This window comes from Cervus canadensis, chromosome 11 (genome assembly GCF_019320065.1).
Source record: "Cervus canadensis isolate Bull #8, Minnesota chromosome 11, ASM1932006v1, whole genome shotgun sequence".
Lineage (NCBI taxonomy): Eukaryota > Metazoa > Chordata > Mammalia > Artiodactyla > Cervidae > Cervus > Cervus canadensis.
Window position 1 is genome coordinate 58,604,786 of NC_057396.1, and position 24,891 is coordinate 58,629,676.

The 24,891-nt window shown below is 37.1% G+C and overlaps 1 protein-coding gene across 7 annotated transcripts in view; it reads left to right on the forward strand.

Moving 5' to 3' along the window:
• Positions 1-24,891, forward strand: part of HIPK3 (homeodomain interacting protein kinase 3) — an 82,203-nt gene that overhangs the window by 33,873 nt on the left and 23,439 nt on the right. For all 7 annotated transcript variants that reach the window (XM_043481127.1, XM_043481132.1, XM_043481130.1 and 4 more), the window contains one exon: positions 20,289-20,412. In XM_043481127.1, the coding sequence (XP_043337062.1) occupies positions 20,289-20,412 (124 nt within the window). The remainder of the gene's footprint in view (positions 1-20,288; positions 20,413-24,891) is intronic.

Genomic DNA, 24,891 nt, shown 5'->3' on the forward strand with positions numbered 1-24,891 from the left:
TTCATTTGTTTTCTGATAATGCTATAGGGAACCTTCTTGTAAGTCCTTGGACACTTGTAGTAGGCTCATTTCCACAACATGTCTAGAAGGAGACTTGTTGGGTCAAAGGATATGTACATTGTGCTACTGGGTGCGGCCAAATTTCCTTTCAGAAATGTTGTCTTGTTCTAGTTTATAGTCTTGCCAATAACGTGTGAAAGTGTCCTTTTCTTCACATTCTTGTCATCACAAGGGCATTTTTTTTTTTTGATTGGTAGCTGTAAACAGGCAAAAAGGAACATCATTTGAATTTTATCTTCACTCTTCACTCCGTTTTAAAAAGTTTTATGTATCTCTTCTCTGTCATGTGTTACAATATGGAGAATGAGAATGTCAAAATAAACAGTCCATATAAAAACAATATTTATTGATGACTTAGTAACAGCGGCTGTGCTGAAAACGTTTTACAGTTGCCCTTTACCCTCGTAGCAATCATGGTAAGTGGTAGTGTTGTCTTTATTTGACAGACAGGGGATTTGAGATTCAGATATGTTAAGCAACGTGCCCATTGCTACGCAGTTAACTGCAGAGTGTGATCTGAGCTCAGTTCAGCCTATCTATTTACTGTGCTCCTTCTCCAGAGATTTCCCTTCATCTTCCTGAAACTCCTATGCTGAAGGACACTGATGACTTGTTAACCACCAAATTTGAGAGGTTTCTCTTTTTTTAGAAGTCCACATCTGGCTGGACCTCCTCTGTCTTTCAATGCTTTTAGTGCTTTATTTTATTGAAATGTTCTCTGCTAGTTTTCCTAAACATGATAACCCTCAGATTCTTCTTTCACTTCTCTAGCTTTTTTGTTCTTTTTTGCACCTCTTAAATGAGCACACCCCCCAGGTGTACCCCACTTTCTCATTCAGTATTCTTGCCTCTTGGAGACCTTACTCTCTCCCATGGCTTCAATTTGTTTGTTGTTGTAGTAAATTTTCAAATACCTTCTTGTAGCCCTGATCTCCTTTTGAACACCTAATTTGTTTCCAGTTATCTCCTTGGACAGTCTCTGGGTGTTACTAACTCATGTTCAAATGATTCGTCTTTATCCCAAGGCTTCTCATCTCCCTTATTACATATCAAAATTATTAAAAGAACCATTTCCATTGGTTGTTTCTGTCCTATGTATCTAATCATTTTATGACCAAATCCTATTGATTTTACCTATGACATATCCTCATATGTTAATTTTGCCATGTTCTTCTCACTGCTTTGTTCTGGTCTGGACTTCGGTACTAGATTGGTCACTGACATTTTTAAACCCGCAGTCTCTGCCTTGTACTCTTCTTGTCCTGAATTGTTAGAGATGTGCTGTGGGTTGGTTTGAGAGGTCACAGGATTGCGCACAGATACGCTAGAAGACGTTTTTTTTTAAGCTGCTTTGCTCTTTTTTACTTCTTCAGTTCTGATCAGCAAATGTCACAAAATAGTGACCTTTTGGAAACCTGATTTCAGTGACATCAAGATTATGGCATGAATTTTCCTGGTAGAGTGGATAAGAATCTGCCTGCCAGTGCAGGGGACCATGGGTTTGATCCCTGGTCAAGAAAGATCCTTGCGGAGCAGTTAAACCTGTGTGCCGCAGCTGCTGGGCCCCCGTGCCGCAGGTCCTGAAGCCTGGGCGCCCTGCAGGCCGCGCGGTGGCTCCCGTCGCTGCAGAGCACGCGCCCTAGGGTGCCCGCCGCGCCACGAGAGCCCGTGCTCGCCACGACCGGAGAAAGCCCTGCGCAGCAGTGAAGACCCTGTCAGTACCCCCGCCAAAAAAAAGATTATGGTATACGTTTGGCCTTGAAATAGTTGTACACAATTGGATGAAATGGATAAAGTAATCAAAAAAGGGATTAGACTACTTAAAAAATGTGTTAGTAGAATGTTGTGCTTAGGAAGCATTTGGTAACTTTCAGTAGGTTTCATAGTACACCCCCTGGTAACATGAGCCCTGTATCTCTTTTATGTCAGGAGTCTCTCTGTGGTAGGGAGCTGTTTCATATTGTAGCAGAATGCTCCCTGGGATTGTAAAATAAATGTGAATTTTCCCCTTTCCTTCCTCTAAAGCTAAATCAATCATCAGTCGTTGCTAAAGATAAAAATATTTGTGTTAAGATGTTGGATGTATAAGCAAATAGAGATGGAAACAGCTGTATAGACATTTAGTTATCTTACTTTATAGAAGAGATCAGTGAAATCCAATATACCTAAATGAGAATTGTCATATCAACATTTGTAAATAACTGTATTATATGTATGTAATAGGGTTATATTTGATTTTGAGAAATAACGAAGTAATAGTAAATTATCCTTGTAAACAGTAAAACATAATGGTAGAAGTTGACAATCAGTGACTGCAAAAGCCATCTGAAAACAGGCATCATTTTCAAACAAAATATTCTTAGAAGTATTTAAAAGGAATAAACTCACTGAATCAACTCATTTGAATAATATGGTGGTGAAACTGTAATATGACAGAAATGAGTGTTTGAATCTTTTAAAGATTTTGTTTGCTCTAACTTGCTTTTCATTGGCATAAGTCCTTCAAAGAGAATGTCACTGAAATAGTAACAAGATTCTAAACATGGTGTAGTATTTTAGATATGATGGTCTTTCTTTTTATTTGAGAAAATACTTTTTAGTGGTTCATATGAGGCATTAAAAGGGTGTTTCAAGGCATGACAGAATTTTAGTAAAAAAAAAAACAAACAAATGAAGCATTATATTTATGTCTGCTAAATAACGCCAAATTATTTATTCATAAGTTCGTAACTTCAGCTCTGCTACTTTATTGTATCACTTAGAGCAAGTTCTGAGCCTAGTTTACTCATATGTAAAATATTAGCTACGTCAAAGAGTCTTATGAAAGTTAAACTCCATAATGCATGTAAAGCAGTACAGTCTTAGGACAATTTTATAAGTAGAAGCTAATTTTAAAAACAGCGTATGGTTTAAAGGAAAATTTGGAGTGGTATCAAGGTAATAAGGAGTCTCCCATAATTATCCCCTGTTGGCCTGCATTGGGTATATGTACTGCATTATTCTTTGGAGCAGAGCCTGTGAAATCTTAGAAAAAGTAGCTGAATTTGTGTTCATAATGGTTAATTCAGCCACTGTTTGGGATAGTGGGAAAATTAATGTACACTTTTCTCCACAAGGCTATCCCTTAAGTGAGCAACATTTATTATTCCACTGCATGGAAGGGGCAATTTTGTCACAAACCAGGTGACCTTATACGTGTGCATCTGTTTTTGGACTCATTGTTCTGTTCATTTGTCTTTTCTTATACCAGTATCATAGTATCACTACCATGATTGATAGTGTGTGTCCTCCTGCTTGTTCTTTAAGTATTCTAGATCAATTTTAGAATGTATCAATCCTACAAAAAATACTTTTCATTTTTGAAATACAGATATATTTCCTGGGAATGCTTGGGGAGTTATTTTCTTTCAGAACTTTAAAGATGTTATAATCTGGTGACCATTATTTCTATAGGGAATTGGCTCCTTTGATGATGGTATGTCCTTCTTTCACCTCTGGGTACACTTATGGTTTTTTCTTTGGTTTAAGCAATTGACGTGTGTGTGTGTGTGTGTGTGTGTGTGTATGGTTTTTTCTTTGGTTTAAGCAATTGACGTGTGTGTGTGTGTGTGTGTAAGAAAGAGAAATTCTGCCTGGCCTTATTTAAATCCCCTTCCTTCCCCATATTTTACTGTTAAAACTTTTCAGACTTACAAATAATGTGAAAGGGTTTACAGTGAACATGCATATACTCACTCAGTTCAGTTCAGTTGCTCTTTGTGACCCCATGAATCGCAGCACGCCAGGCCTCCCTGTCTATCACCAACTCCTGGGGTTTACTTACTACTTGGATTCTATAATTAAGATTTTGCTACATAGCTTTATCACAGATATTCCCTCTGTCCGTTTATTATTCCATCCTTTTCTCATGAGACAATTCAAAGTTATAGATGTCAGCACACTGTACCATTACACACTTATGCATGCTACTCATAAAATAGCTCAGTATTTATTTGTGGTTCTTTTTTGGTAAGGAAATTTTATATATACTATAATGCATAAATCTAAGCATTATATCCCATTGAGTTCTGACAAATGCATGCACATGTGTAACCCAAATTCACGTGTGTCATCCTAGAAAGTTCTCTCATGTCTCTCTTCATTCATTCTCTGTCCCTCTATCTTGACTTTTCATTTTTTCACAACACATTAGTTTTTCTCTTCTAGAACTTCACGTCAGTGGAACACACCTTTTGTCTAAAGTTTATTTTACTCAAGCATTTTGTGATTTTTGATATTTTTGCTTATATCAGTAGATTATTTCTTTTTATTGATAAGTCATTTTTCTGGCACAAGAAGTTTTCCAAGCCTCCCTTATACTTTGCCTCTCAGTTTTGGAATCAGCCATTTCTCTAAGGGTCCCTACTTCCTTTTAAGTATGGGAATGGTATTTAGACATCAAGAATTTGTTGTTTTAACAAGTAGATTCCAGGGGTTTTTTTGGTGAAACTGTCTATCATTTAATTCATTCTCTTCAACATTTTTAATCATTAAAGTCCCTGTTATTATTTCAATAACTCGATAATTAGGGCTGCCTCTATTAATTTTTCCTCTTTTTGTTTCTTTGCATTTGATTATGGTTCCTATTAGGCTGGTAACTGTTTGTTTGTTTGCTTGTTTCTTTAGCACTGGACCTTGGGTATTATTAAGTGTTAGATAGCATCACTTTTGTGGTATTCCTGCTGAAAATAGATAACTTGAACCTCCTTGGTGAGGAAACATTAACTGTAGTCTACAAAATACCTAGTTTGTATTCTTAAAAAATGACAGTCTCATGAGGACCACAGAAATGCTGAGGAACTATGCCAGGTAAAGGGAACTAAAGAGACACGGGTCTAGGATTTATTTTTAAAAATTGTTTATTGTGAAAGAAGGCATTATTGAGACAGATGGCAAAATCTGAATGGTAGTATCACATTAATATTAATTTCATGGTTTTGACAGGAGTTATGTGCTGTGACTATGTAAGAGACTTTCCTTGTTTTTAGGAGGTAAACACTGAATGAAGCATTTAAGGGTAAAGGGTTTCAGTCTTTGCATCTTAACTGTCAAATGATTTATAAAAATCATATTTGTATGTGTATATAAAAGATAATACAAATGTGATAAAATGTTAATGTTTAGAAATCTGATGGCGAGTGTATAAGAATTCTTTGTATTTGTAACTTTTCCCTAAATCTAAAAGTATGCCAACTTACAAAGTTATAATGGAAAAAATATGAGAAAAATAGTGATATATTTGCTGAGTTAAGTGGAATTTAAGAATTTCACCTTTAAGAAATGTGCCATCAGGTTAAGAGATCGCTCACTTGGTGCATCAGTATCTAATCTTCTACCTGCTTGTTACTGCATGGTCTTATGATTGAATAATGCATTTGCAGTAGCTCACACAGTAAAATAATCTATCTAATGGTGTTGAGGAACTTGGATTTTCACTGAGACTGCGTGGTCTCAGTGATGTTTATAAGCCCTCCTACTTACTTAGAGAACTTGGAAAGTTACTTCTGTGCTTTAGTTTCCTCATGGCTACGATGGGATAATACAGTGCCCACTTCAGAGGATTTTGTTAGAATTTAATGAGATAATCATAAAACATTTAGTACAAAATCTGATGACTCATTAGAGCTCAGTAAACATATTTTTGTTATTTTCAGTATTTCTGAAAAATTGCAAATTAAATAATTGCAATTAAATAATTTTTGTTGTCTGATTTAAACACACCATATAGATTATGAACTTCTGTTGGCATCCACTATGATACATTATAATTTTAAATATATCTCATAGTCAGATAAATTTGAGAAATTCTGGATTGCTTTGTACTTCCCTCCTCATCACCTGTAGTATAGAGATGACATTTGTCTTACTACCTCATAAAACAAAATATTTGAAAGGGTTGTAAAATACAAATGCAGTATAGACTTAAGATATTAATAACCATTTATATGATCTGTGATACTTAGACATTGATTTTTCTGTATCCAGTAACATATAAACCAACATATAAAGAACACATTCAACCTAAGTTGCTGACATGTTTTTCCTTTATTTTCCACAGCTACTTTTCATATTCCCCTACCAACTCAGCTCCTTAGCTTCCTCTCTTGGTATATATTAACAACAGTGTTCTCAGTTTTCTCTTCAGTAAAATGGAATTTTGAGATGTTGCCTACTGTTCTGTTCTTGATAGGTAAAACAAAAAACATGGACTTTCCTGGTGGTCCAGCATTGGGACTCCCATGTTTCCACTGCAAGGGGCTCAGGTTCAATCCCTGGTCAGGAATTTAAGATCCCATTCATTCCTGAAGGTGCTGCCAAAGAGTAAAAAAACAAACAGGAAAAAAAAAAAAAAAACAACCCATGAAAAATAGTACTGTCTGTAAATGAAATAAATTTCTGACTCTACTTTTATAAAATATTAGCTCTTGATCAGTCATAGGTTTGCAAATCATTGATGTATACATCTTTTTGGACATTGGGCTCTAAGTGATATATTTGGTATATTGGTAATGGCTATTAAATCTTTGCTGTCTCCTATCCTCTACCTCTGAGGTTTTGCATTTAATATATTTTGAAGATATTTATTATTACTGCAGTCCTTTGTACTTCGCGCTTTCATCGGTAGCATTGTGCAGCATACTTAAAAGATTAAGTGCCCTTGCAATAAGGATATTTTTAATTGTGGTATTTTTAGCCTACGACTCAAGCTACATTTGAATGAGTGTCTATTCTAAGACCTTGTACTTTGATTACATTTCATCATGTTATTGAATAGTTGTAGTTACAATCATTAAAGCAATCTGAGTGAATATCCAATATTCTCTAGCCTTGTTATTGCCTATAGCAACAAGTTTCTTATGGTAAACATTCATGACTTCAAAAAGAAAATATTTCTAGAAGTGATTGATTGGTTCTTTTAAAACTTATTTGCCTTTCTGACAGTGTTGAGGTGTTTTGTTGGTGGTTTTTTTTTTTTTTAAAGCACCATTCTGCAGAATATTGAATCGCGTGCTGATTAAGCTAGAAACAAGCTCCCTAATACATTTTAAGTGTTCTTTCTGTTAAAGATCTGGTTGTACAAATGTTCTTTCATATTTTCATAAATTTTAGTTGCATTATGATTTGAAAGATTCTTGGAAGTCTTCCAGTTCCCCTGTTGTACTTAGAGGCATATTCTCCATGGTGTCCCCTGCAGACGGTATAGAGCCTCTCAGGGCCATCTCCAGTGTTCCTCCCTCCCGAGACTGTGCATTCCCAGCTTCAGAGAGTCACACTTGGAAGTTATTCCTGATAATAAAAGGAAATAAAACTGGCTTAACACTGATTATGTTGTCTACTTTGATGATAGTAATGTTAGAAGAGAACACGAAATTCCTATAAAATTTAGCTGACAATTTTTAAACATTAGTCTTTTACTGTATAGTGGGAGACGCTTGTTTTAGAAACCAGTGTTGTGGAAATGTGTACTTCTGTCTCCTTTCCAGGTTGATTCGTGAAAGATAACTGCTGTTAAAACTTGGGGTGTATCCTTTGCTAGATTTGTTGTGTTTGTATAAATACATGTTTATTAGTACCGGTATAACCACTTCAGGTCTTTGCTGTCTTTTGCTAAGTATAAGACTTTGCCTGTTGAGTGCATGATGTTATATTTATTAGTAATCACACCTACTGGATGATCACGTCTATAATACTATTGAGCTCATTTCCTAATAGCTTTTGTAAAAGGTTGTTGTAGTCATCTTTTGGAACACAGCATCTGCCAAAATATGAGCCTTATTTTAACTTGAGAAGTGTCCTGCAGATATCTATGTATTTAACATGGAAGATTATTTATGGATAAGATGAGCAAATGCTTAAAGATCAGGAAGAGGACTTAGTAAAATGTCAACTGTAGTTCTTTTCACATAAGTATATATCTCACATTTCCCAGTTAGTCTAAAAATCAAAGGTGACATGTTGAAAGAGAAAAAAGAACACATTAATGATAAGTATAGCATCTGAGTGGGAAGACTTTGAGCACGATAAAAGTCTGATAGTAGTTTTAGTAATCTTGGGAATTATTTATTTTAACATGCAGCACTTATGGATCAAAGCCATAAAACCTGGCTTTGAATTCTGGCTACACTTCAAAATAGCTGTATGACCCTTAGGAAAGTTCCTTATGCTTGTGTCTGTTTCTTTGTTAGAAGAATTGGCATGACTATCAAATGGGCTAATACTCATAACGGGCTTAGAGCATTGCCTGGTTCTTAGTGCTGAGGACCTGTTTGATGTTCAGTCCGTTCAGTTGCTCAGTCGTGTTTAACTCTTTGCGACCCCATGAACTGCAGCACGCCAGGCTTCCCTGTCCTTCACCAATTCCTGGAGTTTACTCAAACTCATGTCCATTGAGTCAGTGATGCCATCCAACCATCTCATCCTCTGTCGTCCCCTTCTCCTCCTGCCCTCAATCTTTCCCAGGATCAGGGTCTTTTCCAGTGAGTCAGTTCTTCACATCAGGTGGCCAAAGTATTGGAGTTTCCACTTCAGCATCAGTCCTTCCAGTGAATATTCAGGACTGATTTCCTTTAGGATGGATTGCTTGAATCTCCTTGCTGCCCAAGGGACTCTCAAGGAACTCTCCAACACCACAGTTCAAAAGCATCAATTCTTCGGTGCTCAGCTTTCTTTACAATCCAACTCTCACATCCATATGCGACTACTGGAAAGACCAAAGCTTTGACTAGACAGATCTTTGTTGGCAAAGTAATGTCTCTGCTTTTTAATATGCTGAATAGGTTGGTCATAGCTTTTCTTCGAAGGAGCAAGTGTCTTTTAATTTCATGGCTGCAGTCATCATCTGCAGTGATTTTGGAGCCCCCCAAAATAAAATCTGTCACTGTTTCCATTGTTTCCCATCTATTTGCCATGAAGTGATGAGACCAGAGGCCATAATCTTTGTTTTCTAAATGTTGAGTTTTAAGCCAAATTTTTCACTCTCCTCTTTGACTTTCATCAAGAGGCTGTTTAGTTTTTCTTTGCTTTCTGCCATAAGTGTGTTATGTCTGCATATCTGCAGACATACCTGCATATCTGAGGTTATTGATATTTCTCATCTGCATATCTGAGGTTATTGATATTTCTGAGGTTTTTGATATCTCAGGTTATTGATATTTCTCCCAGCAATCTTGATTCCAGCTTGTGCATCATCCAGCCCAGCATTTCTCATGATGTACTCTGCATATAAGTTAATTAGCAGGGTGACAGTATACAGCCTTGACTTACTCCTTTCCTGATTTGGAACCAGTCTGTTGTTCCATGTCCAGTTCTAACTGTTACTTCTTGACATGCATACAGATTTCTCAGGAGGCAGATCAGGTAGTTTGGTATTCCCATCTCTTTAAGAATTTTCCACAGTTTGTTGTGATCCACACAGTCAAAGGCTTTGGCATAGTCAATAAAGCAGAAGTAGATGTTTTTCACTTTTTTGATGATTCAGTGGATGTTGCCAATTTGATCTCTGGTGCCTCTGCCTTTTCTAAATCCAGCTTGAACATCTGAAAGTTCATGGTTCACTTAATGTTGAAGCCTGGCTTGAAGAATTAGGAGCATTACTTTGCTAGCGTGTGAGATGAGAGCAATGGTGTGGTAGTTTGAGCATTCTTTGGCATTGCCTTTCTTTGGGATTGGAATGAAAACTGACCTTTTCCAGTCCTGTGGCCACTGCTAAGTATTCCAAGTTTGCTGGCATATTGAGTGTAGCACTTTCACAGCATCACCTTTTAGGATTTGAAATAGCTCAACTGGAATTCCATCACCTCCACCAGCTTTGTTCGTGGTGATGCTTCCTAAGGCTCACTTGACTTTGCATTCCAGGATGTCTGGCTCTAGGTGAGTGATCACAGCATCGTGATTATCTGGGTCGTGAAGATCTTTTTTGTATAGTTTTTCTGGGTATTCCTACCACCTCTTCTGAATACCTTCTGCTTCTGTTAGGTCCATACAATTTCTGTACTTTATTGTGCCCATCTTTGCCTGAAATGTTCCCTTGGTATCTCTAATTTTCTTGAAGAGATGTCTAGTCTCCCATTCTATTGTTTTCCTCTATTTCTTTGCATTGATCACTGAGGAAGGCTTTCTTATCTCTCCTTGCTATTCTTTGGAACTCTGCATTCAAATGGGAACTCTGCATTCACCTGATGCGAAGAACTGACTCATTGGAAAAGACCCTGATGCTGAGAAAGATTGAAGGCGGGAGGAGAAGGGGATGGCAGAGGATGAGATGGTTGGATGGCATCACCGACTCAATGGACATGAGTTTGAGTAAACTCCAGGAGTTGGTGATGGACAGGGAGGCCTGGCGTGCTGCAGTCCAGGGGGTCACAAAGAGTCGGACACAATGACTGAACTGTCCTGTACTGTCCTTTTTTCCTTTGCCTTTCGCTTCTCTTCTTTTCACAGCTTTTATAAGGCCTTCTCAGACAACCATTTTGTCTTTTTGCATTTCTCTTTCTTCAGGATGGTCTTGATCACTGCCTCCTGTACACTGTCATGAACCTCCATCCATAGTTCTTCAGGCACTCTCTATCAGATCTAATCCCTTGAATCTATTTATCACTTCCACTATATAATCCTAAAGGATTTGATTTAGGTCATACCTGAATGGTCTAGTGGTTTTCCCTACTTTGTTCAATTAAAGTCTGAATTTGGCAATAAGGAGTTCATGATCTGAGCCACAATCAACTCCCAGTCTTGTTTTTGCTTGATGTTACTGCTGTCCTTATATGTATTTTAAAGGATTTACACTGTTTAAAGGATTTATACTGAATGAAAAGAGGGCTTAGAAAATGGCAGCGTAATACTTCTTAAATTTGATTGTCCTAGAAAGCTAAAGACTAATCAAAAAAGGCATAGAACTGTTAGAAAATATAGATCAGTTAGTATATTCTTAGAAAGAAAGTGAAGTCGCTCAGTTGTGTCTGACTTTTTGCGACCCCATGGCCTTAGCCTGCCAGGCTCCTCCATCCATGGGATTTTCTAGGCAAGAGTACTGGAGTGGTTTGCCATTTCCTTCTCCAGGCGATATTCCTGACCCAGGGATCGAACCCGGGTCTCCTGAATTGCAGGCAGACCTTTTACCTTCTGAGCCACCAGGGAGTCCTAGTATCTTCTTATTCTGTGGAAAATAAAGCTAGAACATAACTTCAGCTGAATTGTTAAAAGTAACTTTGGTGTCTGTTTCTAGGTTTCCTGTTTGTTTGGCTTTCTGTGTTTTAGTCACAAAATTTTATCTTTGAGATGGTATAGTGTAGAGAAATAAGGCATTTGAAGCCTCAATTCCATCACTTTATGGGTAACTTTGGGTACGTTATCAGTTATCTGTTTCTGGGTGACGACTCCAAAACTTAATTGCTTCAAAAATGATTTATTATTTCTCATGATCCTGTGGACTGACTGTACTCAGTTGAGGGGTTCTTTTGTTTTATGTGGAACATTTTGTTTACCTCATTTTTTATCTCGAAACAGAAGAACAAGGCAGAAATCTATTTTTAGAACATCATCTTTAAGTGAGATAATGTGTTAAAACGCTGTTAAAGCTCAGTAAGCGGTGTTGACTTTTATTTTATAATCAAAACATTTCAGTTGTCCCCAATGTGAAGTGGCTAGCATGGCCAAGTCTCTTGGCTGATACCTGTTTGGCTCATGTATTTAGTAAAGATATTTATAACAGACTGCTAACGGCTTCTACTGTTTGATCAATTAATTCATTGAACAAACGGATGAGTGAATACCTACTATATGCCAGGCAGTATTCTCAGTGCTGGGAATATAGCATTGAAAGAATTAAAGTTCTTTCCCTCATGGTTTTATATTCTAGTAGGGGAGGGGAAAACATAATAAGGAAGCCTATCAGTTGGTGGCCGGTGCTAGAGAACAGTAAAGCAAGATGAAGGAGGGAGAGGTAAGGGTGAGTGCTGGCAGGCCTCTGTTTAAGGAGGCAAAGGGAAGCCTTTCTATCAGATCTTTGGACAGAAACACAAAGTAAGAGTGAAGGGATCACGTTCTGCTTTTCCCTCTGCCAGGAACCTTCTCCTAGATAAATGTAAAGGTTTTGAGGCAGCAACTATGATCAGAAGCAGTAGGAGGCCAGTGCAGGTGGATCAGAGCAAACAATGGGATAATGGTAGGAAATGTTAAGTAGATTTCCTGAGGGCAGAATCACGTCTGACCTTGTATAGACCATTGTGAAGAATTTGACCTTACTGTGAGGCAGGAAGAAGCTGCTAGGAGGTTTTGAGGCAAAGAGTGACGTGGTAGGAGTTGCGTACCAGGTGGATCATTCTGGCTGCTAAGTTGAGAGTAGATGGTAGAGGACAGGGCAGAAGCAAGAACAGTTAGGAAGCTTGCAGCAAGAGATGATGGTGGGGCGTGGGTTGTGGTTTTAGCAGGAAAGGTGGGGCAAAATGGTCAAATTCTGAATCTGTTTTGAAGATAAAGTCAATGGGATTTGCTGATAGTTGTGAAAAGTGAGAGTTAGATTTGATTCTCACACCAGTTATGTGCCTGAGAAATTAGGAGGATAGAGTTGTCATTTCCTGAGGTTGGGAAGAGTGGGTTGGAGGGAATTGCGAAGATGTTTTGAACATGTTCAGTTTGAGATATCTAATAATTGACAGTAAGAGATACTGAGTAGACAGTTGGATAGGAAAGTCTAGAGTTGGGGGAGAGAGGTCTGGTTTGGAGATGCACATTTGGGTTTAAGAATACAGGTGATAATTAAAACCATGTGATTGTATGAGATCACCTAAGGGAAGTGAATGTAGGTAGAGAAGACAGGTATCTAAAGACAGCCTTGGGACACCCCAGAATTTAAAGGTTGTGGAAATGAGATGGAACTGGAAAGGAATCTGAGAAGGGAGTGCTGGTGAGGTAAAGAGAGCAGAGTGGTGTCCTGGCAGATTGCAGACTGTTTAATGCAGGAGAGCACAGTCAACTGTGTCAACTGCTGCAAGCCAAATAAATCAAGGATGTGGCAATGCAGTGGCTGATGGTGACTTTGACAAGAGCTATTTTGGTGGAATGATGGGGTAATGAAAGCCTGATTAGAGCTGAGTTCAAGACAGGGGCAGAATTGGAGGCAGCGTTTCTTAACAGTGCTTTTAAGAAGGCCTGGTTTAAGGGGGAACAAAGAAACGGATGATGGCTGAAGGAGAGTATGTAAACAAGAACGCTTTTTTCTTTTTTCTCAAAATGGGAGATGTGGAACAGTTGTATCCTGTTGGGGGGTGGGGAGAAGGGAGGGAGGGAGAGACTGGTGATGAGAGAGACTGGGAAATTGGTGGAATGATGTCCTTCAGTGAGTGAGCATCGTTGCCTTAGATAAAAGTACTGGCAGATGTAAGTGGGCTAGTAGATGTGGTGGTGAGAATGTAGAAGTTTCTTTCAGATATCCCCCCACCCCCGCCAAATAAAGTTGGATGCAAGGACAACAGTCAGGAATGAGAATGGGGGAGGAGGTGATGGTTTGAGAAGAGAGGAGGTGTGAATTAGGACAGTGGGAGTATGAATAAATTTGAAAAATGTATATGCTGTTTTAAATTTTACAGAGTCTTTTACCTAGTCCTTTAGATAATTTTCAGAGTATGCTGCATCAGTAAAACCCATTTCAAAAATGAAAATACTAAGGCTTGGGTAAATTACTTGGTGGGATTGCTAGGTGTCTAAAGTGTTTAAAATCTAGCTCTCTCTAGATGATTTTCATTGTTTGAAGCCATGCATCCTTACCAGACTCAGATTTGTCTTCCCAGAACTTTCTGCATAGTAGCACTATAGCAAAACATTCTTATGAAATATACCCTTAAATTAACCCATGACCCCATGCTCTTTTTATATTGGATTCCCAGTAGATGGTCAAGAAGTTGTTATTGTTATTATTTTTTAGTGCCCTAGAGGTTTGAAAAAGAGGTGTAGCACAGGATTAGCTCAATTGTAAGGCCTGCTGCATTGAAAAATCAGTAGTTTTTTTTAACACTAGCACCCTGTTTTCCCTTTCGGATATATATTTCATCAAAGGCATTTTCTTCCTGTACCAATCGGTACTCTGAGGAAGTAAGTTATTGTTTTTGGAGTATAGGTTTTCTACTCTGACCTTCTTCAACCCTGGAGTATAGTCTTGCTCAATAGCCTGGTGAGGTGGCATGGCCTTTCCTGGTTAACTTTTCAGTTTTCGTATATCCAGAAAGTGGAAACAACCCAAATATCCATCATCTGATGAATGGATAAGTAAGTTTGGTATACCCATACGATGGAACATCATTCTGCAATAAAAAATAATTGAAGTGCTGGTACATGTTGCAACATGGTTGAACCTCAAATGAAAGAAGCTCGCCATAAGAGCACATGTTGTACCATTCCATTTGTATATGTCCAGAACAGGCAGATCTAAAGAGACAAAGGAGATTTGTGGTGGTCTAGGGATGGAGAAGTTTGGAAACAATGGGGAGTGACTGGTAATGGATAAAGGACTTCTTTTCATGGTGATGAAAATGTTCTAAAATTGATTGGGGTTGTATAATTCTGTGAATATACTAAAAGCCATTGAATTGTACCATTTGAACAGATAAACTATATGGTATGTGAATTATGTCTTAATAAAGCTTATTTTTAGAAATATCTTCTGTATCACCTACCTCAAGGAAGACTGTTCTAATTTTATTATTTTTATCTTTATTGAGTTTACCATTTATTTACCTTTTCCAAGTTTGTGCTGCTTTTCTCTGGTGTCTTATTGTCAAAAGTAGAGCGAAGCATGTAGCTGTACATTTGTGTATAGAGGAAATGGCAATCCACTCCAGTATTCTTGCCTGGAAAATCCCACGGACAGAGGAGCCTGGCAGACTACAGTCCATGGGGTTGCAAGAGTCAGACATGACTTAGTGACTAAACCACCACCACCAGAGGAGTTTTATCAAGAGAAGCCTGGCTAGCTGTAGCTCTCATTTTTATTGAGTGACATCCCCAACAGAATCATCAGAATCTGGCCCTTAGTTTTGTCATTTCAGAAATTACTTGATCAGTGTCCTGAACTTAACGAGACCTGGGTTGTTCCTGTCACTAAACTCTCAAGAAACTGAAATATATCAACATTATGCTAGTTTTTTTTAATTAACTTTAGTGAGAAATATTAGGCAGGCTAAAGAATCAAGTTGGCCTAACTGTTGTATTATCTGTATTTGAAAAAATAGGTTAGGAGCCGTATCATGGTCACCACTTTCTTGATGGCCTTGAAATCATCGCATGATCATAGCCTAATGCCAGGATAACTCAGGGCATCTTTCTCTTATAAGAATATATAACTGTTCCTCGAACTTGACATATTGAGTTCCTGAACTGAGACATCCTTTTTCCCAACAGGGCTAGGTTTCTCTGCCAGTAGTTGAATTTTCAACTTAAAGTAAATAAAAATGAAATAAAGTAAAATGTTCAATTAATAGTCATCTTTTCTGAGTGACAGTATGTCACCATGTTCTTATTTGAACTATCTACTGCTAACATTCTTTTTGAGTTCTCTAGCAAAAGACCCACAGACCATTCAGAGTTTAGTTTACCCACTGAAAAACATTTTTTTTAGCTTACCCACTTTACCTAGATTTTATATCAGTATTTCAAGGCTTTAGAAAAGTATAAAGGACTTGGTTTTAATGAATATTGGTAAGTTTTATTAGTCACATAGCAAAAAAGGAAACATGGCATTTTATGCATAGCCTTTCTTACCGTATAACCTAAAATTTTGAGTTTGTTTGTGGATTTGACACTTGCCTTCTAATTGTGTTAGTATTTATAGAGTGGTGAAGTGGTTTAGTTACACTCTCCACCCAGTGGACGTGTTTAATATGTGCCTTGCCTGTCTACAGAAGTACACATGATGTCTGTTCCCTGCTATATCCTTAGCACACCACTCACATTACAGATGCTCAGAAGGGAGTTAAGGTGGATAAGAAAAGAAGTGGAAGAATTTCCTTTAGGTGTAGAACACAAGGTTTATTTTGAGAGTCATCCATAAATGAGACTTTCTGCTATGGTCATTTATATTCAAAAGTATATTTAGCCCAGAGAAATAATTTGAGGGCCAGTTAAGATATATTCAGAAAACTAAGCTTTATTCATTAAGTGACAGATGGATATATTATTCTTTGGTGAATAGTTTGATTTTTAAAGTTTACTGTATAGTAAGACTGGCTGGCCGAGCTCTGATATCTCTGGCAGTTTCATCTAGATTGTAAATGCTTGAAGGTGTTGCTTCCTCACTTTTTCACATGTAATGATACATATAGAAAATGTAACATTTTGTGGTATGCCCTGGTAAACTGGAGAGAATTTGAGTACATTTGACTCAGACTTGGTGAAGAAATGTATTGCATTTTCTTTATGATATTTATGTTTTACAAAATAAAATACAAAAGCTTTTGGGAAGATGGCTGTGGCAGCCTTGGAATTGTGCCATTCGGATCCACTTCAAGAGAACCTGCTGTGAAGAGCAGTTAACTGACAGCCTCCACCTGTTGTGCCTTTTAGATAACGCGTCAGTGCTGGGCAGAGGCCCATTCTTCTGGGCTACTCCCAGCCAATGACCAAACAGACTGGGGGCCCTAGAGCTACGCTGCTCTAGTTTGATGGGGACCTACTCTAGCAGATGATTTTTGCTTAGAGACTCCCCACTGACCTGCCAAGACTCTTCTTTTAACAGCACTGCCGTCGAGTAGAAGTTCTAATTCTTCCTTTGCCCCCTTTCACAGCTGTCAGAACCGCTCGAGGTCTGAGGCTCTCTTCACCTACTCCTGCTTCATCTCCCTCTGTATCCTTCAGAGACATTTTCTCCCCAAGAAATTTTTTGCACATCTCATCTGCTTCTCAGGATTTTAAACTGATGCAGTAATACATAATGAGTTTGTATAAAACTTGCAATTAAAATTCTTGTTTAAAAATGAGACATTTGAGTTTGCTTCCCTATATATAACTCTTTTGAATCTTAGATTTTGTGTTTGAAGTGGTTTATTACAATTTGTAATCAAGATTTTTAAAAGATAACTCTGTATTCTTATCACGGTCAAAGTGGCTCACTCACTAAATGGCAGTAAATGGCAGAAAGAATTCATCACTCTTTGTCCAGTTGACAGAACTCTTTTCTTAATTGTTGACCAAATTTCAAGAAATTTTTGTCTCTTTAAGTTGTACATCCTAAATACTATCATTTTGTTAGTTTTCTTGCATTACCAAATACAATGTTGAAATTTTCTACAGTCGTCCATTTCAAGTCCTGTGAATTTTTTGTATTAATTATTTCAAAATAACCATGAAGTCCTTACACACAGCTATAGCTCTATTAGTCTTACTGGCAAGTCTTTAGGATTCAGATTAATATATGATTAACTATTACTAATGAATCTCATTTACTCCGTACTTTTTGAAACTAGCTGCCTTTTGCTTTGAACCTTTTGAAGTATAGGTTGGTATATACTTTATAAACTCTTGTGCTCATTTCTCTTTCTGCCTAGACTTTTATTCTTCTGATGCCTAGTTCATATCCACATTTCACACTGATGCTTTGTTTCCTTTGTGTGAATCAACCTGTGTTGGCATGACTTACTTAAGAAATGTTTATTGAGTGCATATCTTCTGCTATGTTCTGTGTATAAAATAGTGAACAAAAAAGGATAAAATCTTGTGAATATGATAATAAATATAGTTTAAGGTAAGCCTTTTCTTTCTGTAGTACAGTTTAGCATTTGATTATATAATTTACGTGTATACATCTACACAGTTAGAGTTAAGTAGTCAAAAGAGTGAAGGCTTTTTATAACTATGTTTTAAGGTTCTTTTATTCCTCTTAGCATCTCCCCATGACACTTACTTGTTTTTAACAAGTACTGTAGATTAAGAATGTACTGAATCTTAAATATTAATTATAGAAGAGATACTCAGGAGTAGAGTCAATAGATTCCAAATCTATGGTAGCAAACAATTTATTATCTTTTGAACTTATTCCGAACAGAAGAACTGTAGGGAGGAGATGGAATCGTCTTTCCATTGGGTTTAACTGTTGAGTCTAGGGCTTTGGTTCTCGACTTTTGTCACGTATTAGAATCAGCTGGAGAGGTTTAAAAACCACTGATGCCTTTGTCCCATCCTCAGAGTTTCTGATTTAATTGGTATGGGTGTGGCCAGCACAAAAATTGTAATGTGCAGCCAAGATTGAGAACCACTGCATTAGGAGATATGACAATCAGCACTCTTAAGTTTAAAAAAAAAAATTGGCAGAAGGATTTTTGTAACTGTATTAAATAAGCATACTGAGAGATCCCGGGAACAGTGCCACCTCAATAGTCATGAGGACCCATGTTGTTCATCGAAGGAGTTCCGGCTGGTCAAGTCTGGGAAACTTAGCACATCAGAGTAAGTAATTACAGTAATGAATTGTAACCCAGTGAATAAAATAGGAATTCATTATACTTACATAGGTAAATAAATGGATAAATTGAAATTGGATTCCAGCCTGAAAGTGAAGCCCCACAAAAAACTTCATTACAAAGGGGAAAGAAGAAACTTGATAGCGAAGAAATCTATCAGATACCATGTTAATCAAGTAATCAAAGTGAATATTATCAGTAGTGCTGCAAATCAGTTTTGTACCACCTGATAGCATATAATGAGGAAGAAAAACCATCACTTTTAAAACATTTCTCCCAAAGATTTAGAACCTGGATCTAATGATAAGATGATGTCGGATAGACCCATACTAAGGGATATTCTACAGATAACTGGCCTGTAATATCTTATGCCAGGGTCATAGAAATAGAGGAAACACTTGAGGGATTCTTCCATATTGGAAAAGACTTAAAGAGATATGACAGCTAAATGCAGTACATGATTCAGAATTGGGTTCTTTTGCCATGAAGGAAATTACCTGTGCAATTGGCCCAACTTGCAGTCTAAGGCTTAGCTGGTGAAAGTGTGTCACTATTTGTTTCCTGACTTTGATGATTGTATTGTGATTATTAGAGTAATATTGTATGTGGACAGGGAGGCATGGCGTGCTGCGATACATGGGGTTGCAAAGAGTCGGACATGACTGAGCGACTGAACTGAACTGAATCTTGTATGTAGGAAGTACAAAGCATGCCATTATTTGGCAAATTACTCTCAAGTGGACTAGGAAAAAGTATGTATTGTACTGTTTTTATAACTTCTCTGTACCATTGAAATTGTTCAGGATAACCATGATTGTATGACTTTGGAATTAGAGAACTGTATGTGAAACTTTCTCTTAGAATGTCAGTTTTCTTATGGGAAAGTCATGGAAGTAGCAATATAATTTATCTGAGAATTGTTATCTTTCATGGAATACATTTTCCAGATAATCAAAGCTCTTTACGTGCTAAAATGCGTTTTAACTTTTTGATGTTCTCTGTATTTTTCTGCCCTTTAAGGCAGAATACAGTGAACTTGGTCGTGTCTGTTTTGGAGAACAGATAACCCAGTTTTATTATGATCTTCCGAAGTAGTACCTCGGTCTAGATCCATGGTTAGTCTTTGGGGCTTTGTTTTGTTTGGTTTGAGTCTTATCTTTCACTGTCTGGTTTTCAGTTCTGCTGATGTCATGGTATTTAATGTGTGTATTTAATAATCTGTCAGTTCTCTTTCTAGTGTGTTACTTCTGCTGTAGTCTCAAAAAACAAGATCTGTGCTTTTCCTTTTTTTTTTTTTTTACAGTCATGTTAATAAAACTTAGATTAAGTGTAGTTATTTCATCATAGCAATGTTGTACTCCTGTTGTTTAGTTGCTAAGTTGTGTCCAACTCTTTGTGACCCATGGACTGTAGCCCGCCAGGCTCCTCTGTCCATGGGATTTTCTAGGCAAGAATACTGGAGTGGGTTGCCATTTCCTTTTCCAGGGGATCTTCCCTACTCAGGGATCAAACCTGGATCTCCTTCAGGCAAGTTCTTCACTGCTGAGCCACCAAGGAAGCTCCCCATTGTACTCATAGCATCCCTTTAAGTTTAATTCAGGATTATTGTTAGGTTTGAAAGAGTTCTGAAAAATGATGAATTACTGTGAATAGATGATTTCTCTCTGATTTTATGAGCTTTTCTTTGAATATCAGATGAACTGGATAATTTTACAATCATTTTTTAAATTTTTTGAATTTCAGAGCTCCAGAGATTATATTGGGGTTGCCGTTTTGTGAAGCCATAGACATGTGGTCACTGGGATGCGTGATTGCAGAGTTATTCCTTGGATGGCCTCTCTACCCGGGAGCCTTGGAGTATGACCAGGTAACAGAACTGTTACATAATCCAGTGGAGTTGGTAGAATGTAAAGAAAGACAGTAGACTTATAGGAATGCATTTCCCCAGGCATACAATACATGTGAAGCTCTTGTTAGAATAAAATGGCAAAACCTGGGATCTTACGGAATTGAAATTCAAGATCTCAAAACAGGATTTGATTTTTAAAGTGTTTTCATAAACAAAGTTGTAATTTCATAAACAAAGTTGTAATCCACATACCTGAAAACCAGTTTTGTAAACCTCTTGGGAGAATGTTTTTTAGTCCCAATTTTTATATTGTAGGTATATACACAAAGGGCTGGACTGTGTCCATTTAAATAATAGTGCTTTGCCTGGGTGACAGATTTTGGTGATGGATGAAATGTCAGCCTGTCCCAAGAAATAAAAGGCATCATAACTACTGGTCTTGAGCCAGCACCTTTTGTTGTTGGTCTTAAATAACTCAGTCACCTGACCCCTCTTTAGTATTTTTCACTGTTCTTGATGATGCTAAAAGTCTATCTTAAGATTATTTGAAATGATTCTCCATAGAATCTAGCGAGTCACCTCATTACACACTTTTCATGGTGGTTTTCAGGTATGTTCATTAGTCTTTCTAAGCTACTAGACAATATTGTTTGCTATTCTCTTGGTTTTTATTACCAGGATTGTCGTTTGAAGTACTTGTCTTCACTTTTTGAAAAGGTTTTATAGCATGCCTCCCTTATTAGAGAGAGATATATACTTAACTCATATTTTAGTGAAAAATATTAGTCAGAATTAACAAGGGTTACATAAATTTTGTTTGGCTTATATTTTTATTTAAATGATATACTATTTAACTTTTAGATATGAAAAAATAGGAAGGTAGAACATTTTAAAAGCACATATAGATACTGTAGCAAGATATCTGATTTCTAGGGTTTAGCTTTCTACGTAAAAGGGGATATGAGAGGTAGTTAATTTAGTGACTTAAATGTTGCTGAGATGACTCTAAAAATCATTTAATATTAATTATTAGATGTTATTGTTAACTTTAATCTCATCCTCTTCCAAAGACTTTCTACCCATGAAACTTCTTTTAGGCCAGGTTTTTTTTTTTTTTTAAATACTCTTACTTTCCCTCTCCCTGTTCAACATACCTCTTAAAAGACCACTTCTGTAAAAATTTCCATAGATTTTTACCTTCCTTCATCTTTTAACCCAATCCTTAACTTTGATTCAGAGGCCAAGCTAACTAGTTTTGAAAGAATTAATGATCTGGTTGAAAAGTCCCATAATGCCTTAGCTGCTGAAGTACTGAGGAACCTGTCAAATGCTGGAAATACACCTTTGGCTTTGTGGACCAATTTATGGCATGCATGGTACTCTGGAATAGGACACCATCTAGTGGAAGTACAAAGGTCGATTTGCTATTTTACTCCGAATTTGGACCTTATAGTTAGTCTTGGACAACTCATGTTGATACTGAAAAGGAACCTATAAATTCAGTTTTTCTAAAATCTATAATAAAGTAAAAAAAACCAAAAGTGAGAAAAAAATTGTTATCTGATCCAGATGAACAATATTTTCAGAATGTGTATCATTTTAATTCCAAAAGGTCATAATAATTGAAAAAAGTTATTAGCATACAGCATCAATAGTTACACAGTTTTCAACCCAGTATTTTAAAGGTTATTTTCCAAAATAAATGTATGCAAACCAATAAGAATGATGATTTTGTTGTTGTTCCAGTCTTAGACTTCATCCTCATTTTCAAATATGATGCTTGCTTGGTTTTGATAAATGTCTGTTTTTAGGGCTATCCTGAAATATAAGGGCTATCCCTTGTCTTCCTAATTTGAAGTTTTATTTTTTATTCATTTTTTATCCTAAATTGGTTTTGGACTCTGAAATGCATTTTTGCATTAAAATATTCACGTGAGTGGCATTTTTTTGTTTTTTGGTTGTTTTTTTTACTTTATTTATGTGGTTGAATTTCATAAAATTTCCTCAGTTCCCTGGATTATGATCATCTGATCAGGATGTTGAAAGGGCATGTCTCTCTCTGTTACCTGTTTCCTGTTCTAGGCATCAGCTACTGTGATATACTTGGATACCCAATTGGGGCATTGTTGCTATTTTATTTTTTTTAACTTATTTTTTGCCTTTCAGTGGCAGTGCAGTGGGCAGTAGTAGTGACATTACTGATTAATACTTGTTGATTTCTTTTATGTGCCAGAAACTGTCAACACTTTAACTCATTTAATATTTACAACAACCCTATGAAGTTTTATAGATGAGGAAGCCAAGGAGTGGGGACGGTTAATGACCTGCAGGTCTGATAACAGGTAGTCTGAGTCCAGCAGCTGTGCTGTTAGCGGTAGACTGCCTCTGCACTGTGTCATGGGTAATGATACTTCGAAGGCAGTGAGAGGCCAACGGACCCTGCTGCAGCCTGCCCTCACTCCCTGGCACCGGCCCTCTTCCAGACTCCACCTCCACCCTCACTGCCAGTCTGCTCTCACTCAAAGAGGGTTTTCACTGTCTTTATATTAGTTTCTCAAATTCGTCAACCTCCACTGGTATTCTGTCTCCAGGTGTTTGAGTTCCAGGGAAGGAGCCAGCAGCCTCTGCTGGTTTATCATTTTTCCTTGTGATAACATTTTGTACAAATATTTCTCTTTCAAATTGTATGTTGTACTAGATATTCTTCTTCTGTTTTGCTTTTAATAATAACATTGCTTTTAACAACAGGAGTGTTCTTATATCACAAATATATCAGTATTGATTATAAAGAGCAGAAGCCCAGCCAATTAATTTGGAAATGCAATTCATCACAAACACAGAAATTCTATATTTTATATCCCTTGCAACAGCTTCAAAATATTATAAATCAAAGTTGATAGAACCAAAAAAAGGGAAACAAAACCATAATCATAAGTAGAGATTTACAGTGCATTTCTTTCTGTAATTGATAGAGAAAGTAGATAGAAAAAAATCGGTAAGAATATGAATGATTTGAACACATGATTAACCAAGCTGATCTACTAATACAGGCATAGAGCACTACGCCCAATACTACATGCAAAAGTGCAGGTTACATTTATTTTAAGTGCATGTGAAACATTTAGAAAAATAAAGACTTCTATGAAAAGTGTTGTAATATCTGTTTCTTAACCTTTGTTGATATGTCTTTCATGTAATCTTTATTTAACATTCTAACCGATAGTTTTTTTCCAGAAGAGGTGAAAGAGAGTTAACAGTATACCTATAGTTACATACATCAAGGCCAAATTTGAGTCACTAGGAAAAACTATTCAGATTATTTTAATTCTTTATTATGAACTTTCTGTTCTGTTCCTTTGATCGTCTGTGTCATCTCGTAAAGTCTTTCCAAGGCAATTACTTCTTTGAATTTTGGATTCTACAACTTGCTACTGACCATGTTGAGAATTTTTTGCATTATATTTTTCTCATATGCCTTTATTTCTGTTCGTACACAATTGTATATACTGTGTTTGTATAGAGATGGCTGCCTCATGAATTGGTACTGTGCTTTGGATCCTTCCCTGTCTTTATTGTAGGCATACTGTCTCACTGGTGCTATATGTAATGAGTTTGACTTATACTTACTGGGAAAATGTCAGTATCGTTCAGGAAATTAAATAATGTTTTTATGGATGAATGGCAGTATTTACTTGATAAATGTCGATTGGTCTTGCAGAATGTTTGTTAGAGTTTAGATAGAACCATATCCATAATGGCTAAAAGCCTGGATTTATATTCAAATTTTATTATACTTGGTAATATCACATTATATCTTACGTAAGAAAAATAAAGCTCCCTATTTCCATTCCAGGGTGGGGTGAGAATCTTTAAGGAATTCTGTTTCGTCAAGCTATTCAGGTCTCAAAGAGGCTTTCTCAAGTAGGCTCAAATAAGAGTTCATTTATTTATGTGTGGTGGTGGTTTAGTCACTAAGTTGTGTCCTACTCTTGTGACCCCATGGACTACAGCTGCCAGGCTCCTCTGTCCATGGGATTCTCCAGGCAAGAATACTGGATTGGGTTGATATTTCCTTCTCCAGGGGATCTTCTCAACCAGGGATTGAACCCTAGTCTCCTGCATTGCAGGCAGATTCTTTACCAGCTGAGTTGTGAGGGAAGCCCCATTTATGTGTGGACTATCACATAAATTCAAGAATGAGCTTTACTCTGCCTGGATTTTGTGAAGTCTGGAGTTGAAGGTGGCTTTGGATTCACAGCAACACTTAGAAGAATTAGTAGGCATTGGTAGAATTTCTCTTTGGTGCTAGATCATGAGTCTAATTTAGCTGCTCTGTAAGTGCTTTTATCTGTTCTGATTCTAACTTGCTACTCAGATTTTTTGCTTACTCTGGTTATGTTAGCATAGGCATCAGACTCTAGCTCTGCTTTTTGCCCTTCAGCTCATCCTTCAATGGTGTCTGGAGTTTCTTAGTTTATGTTTCTGACATTGTAAATC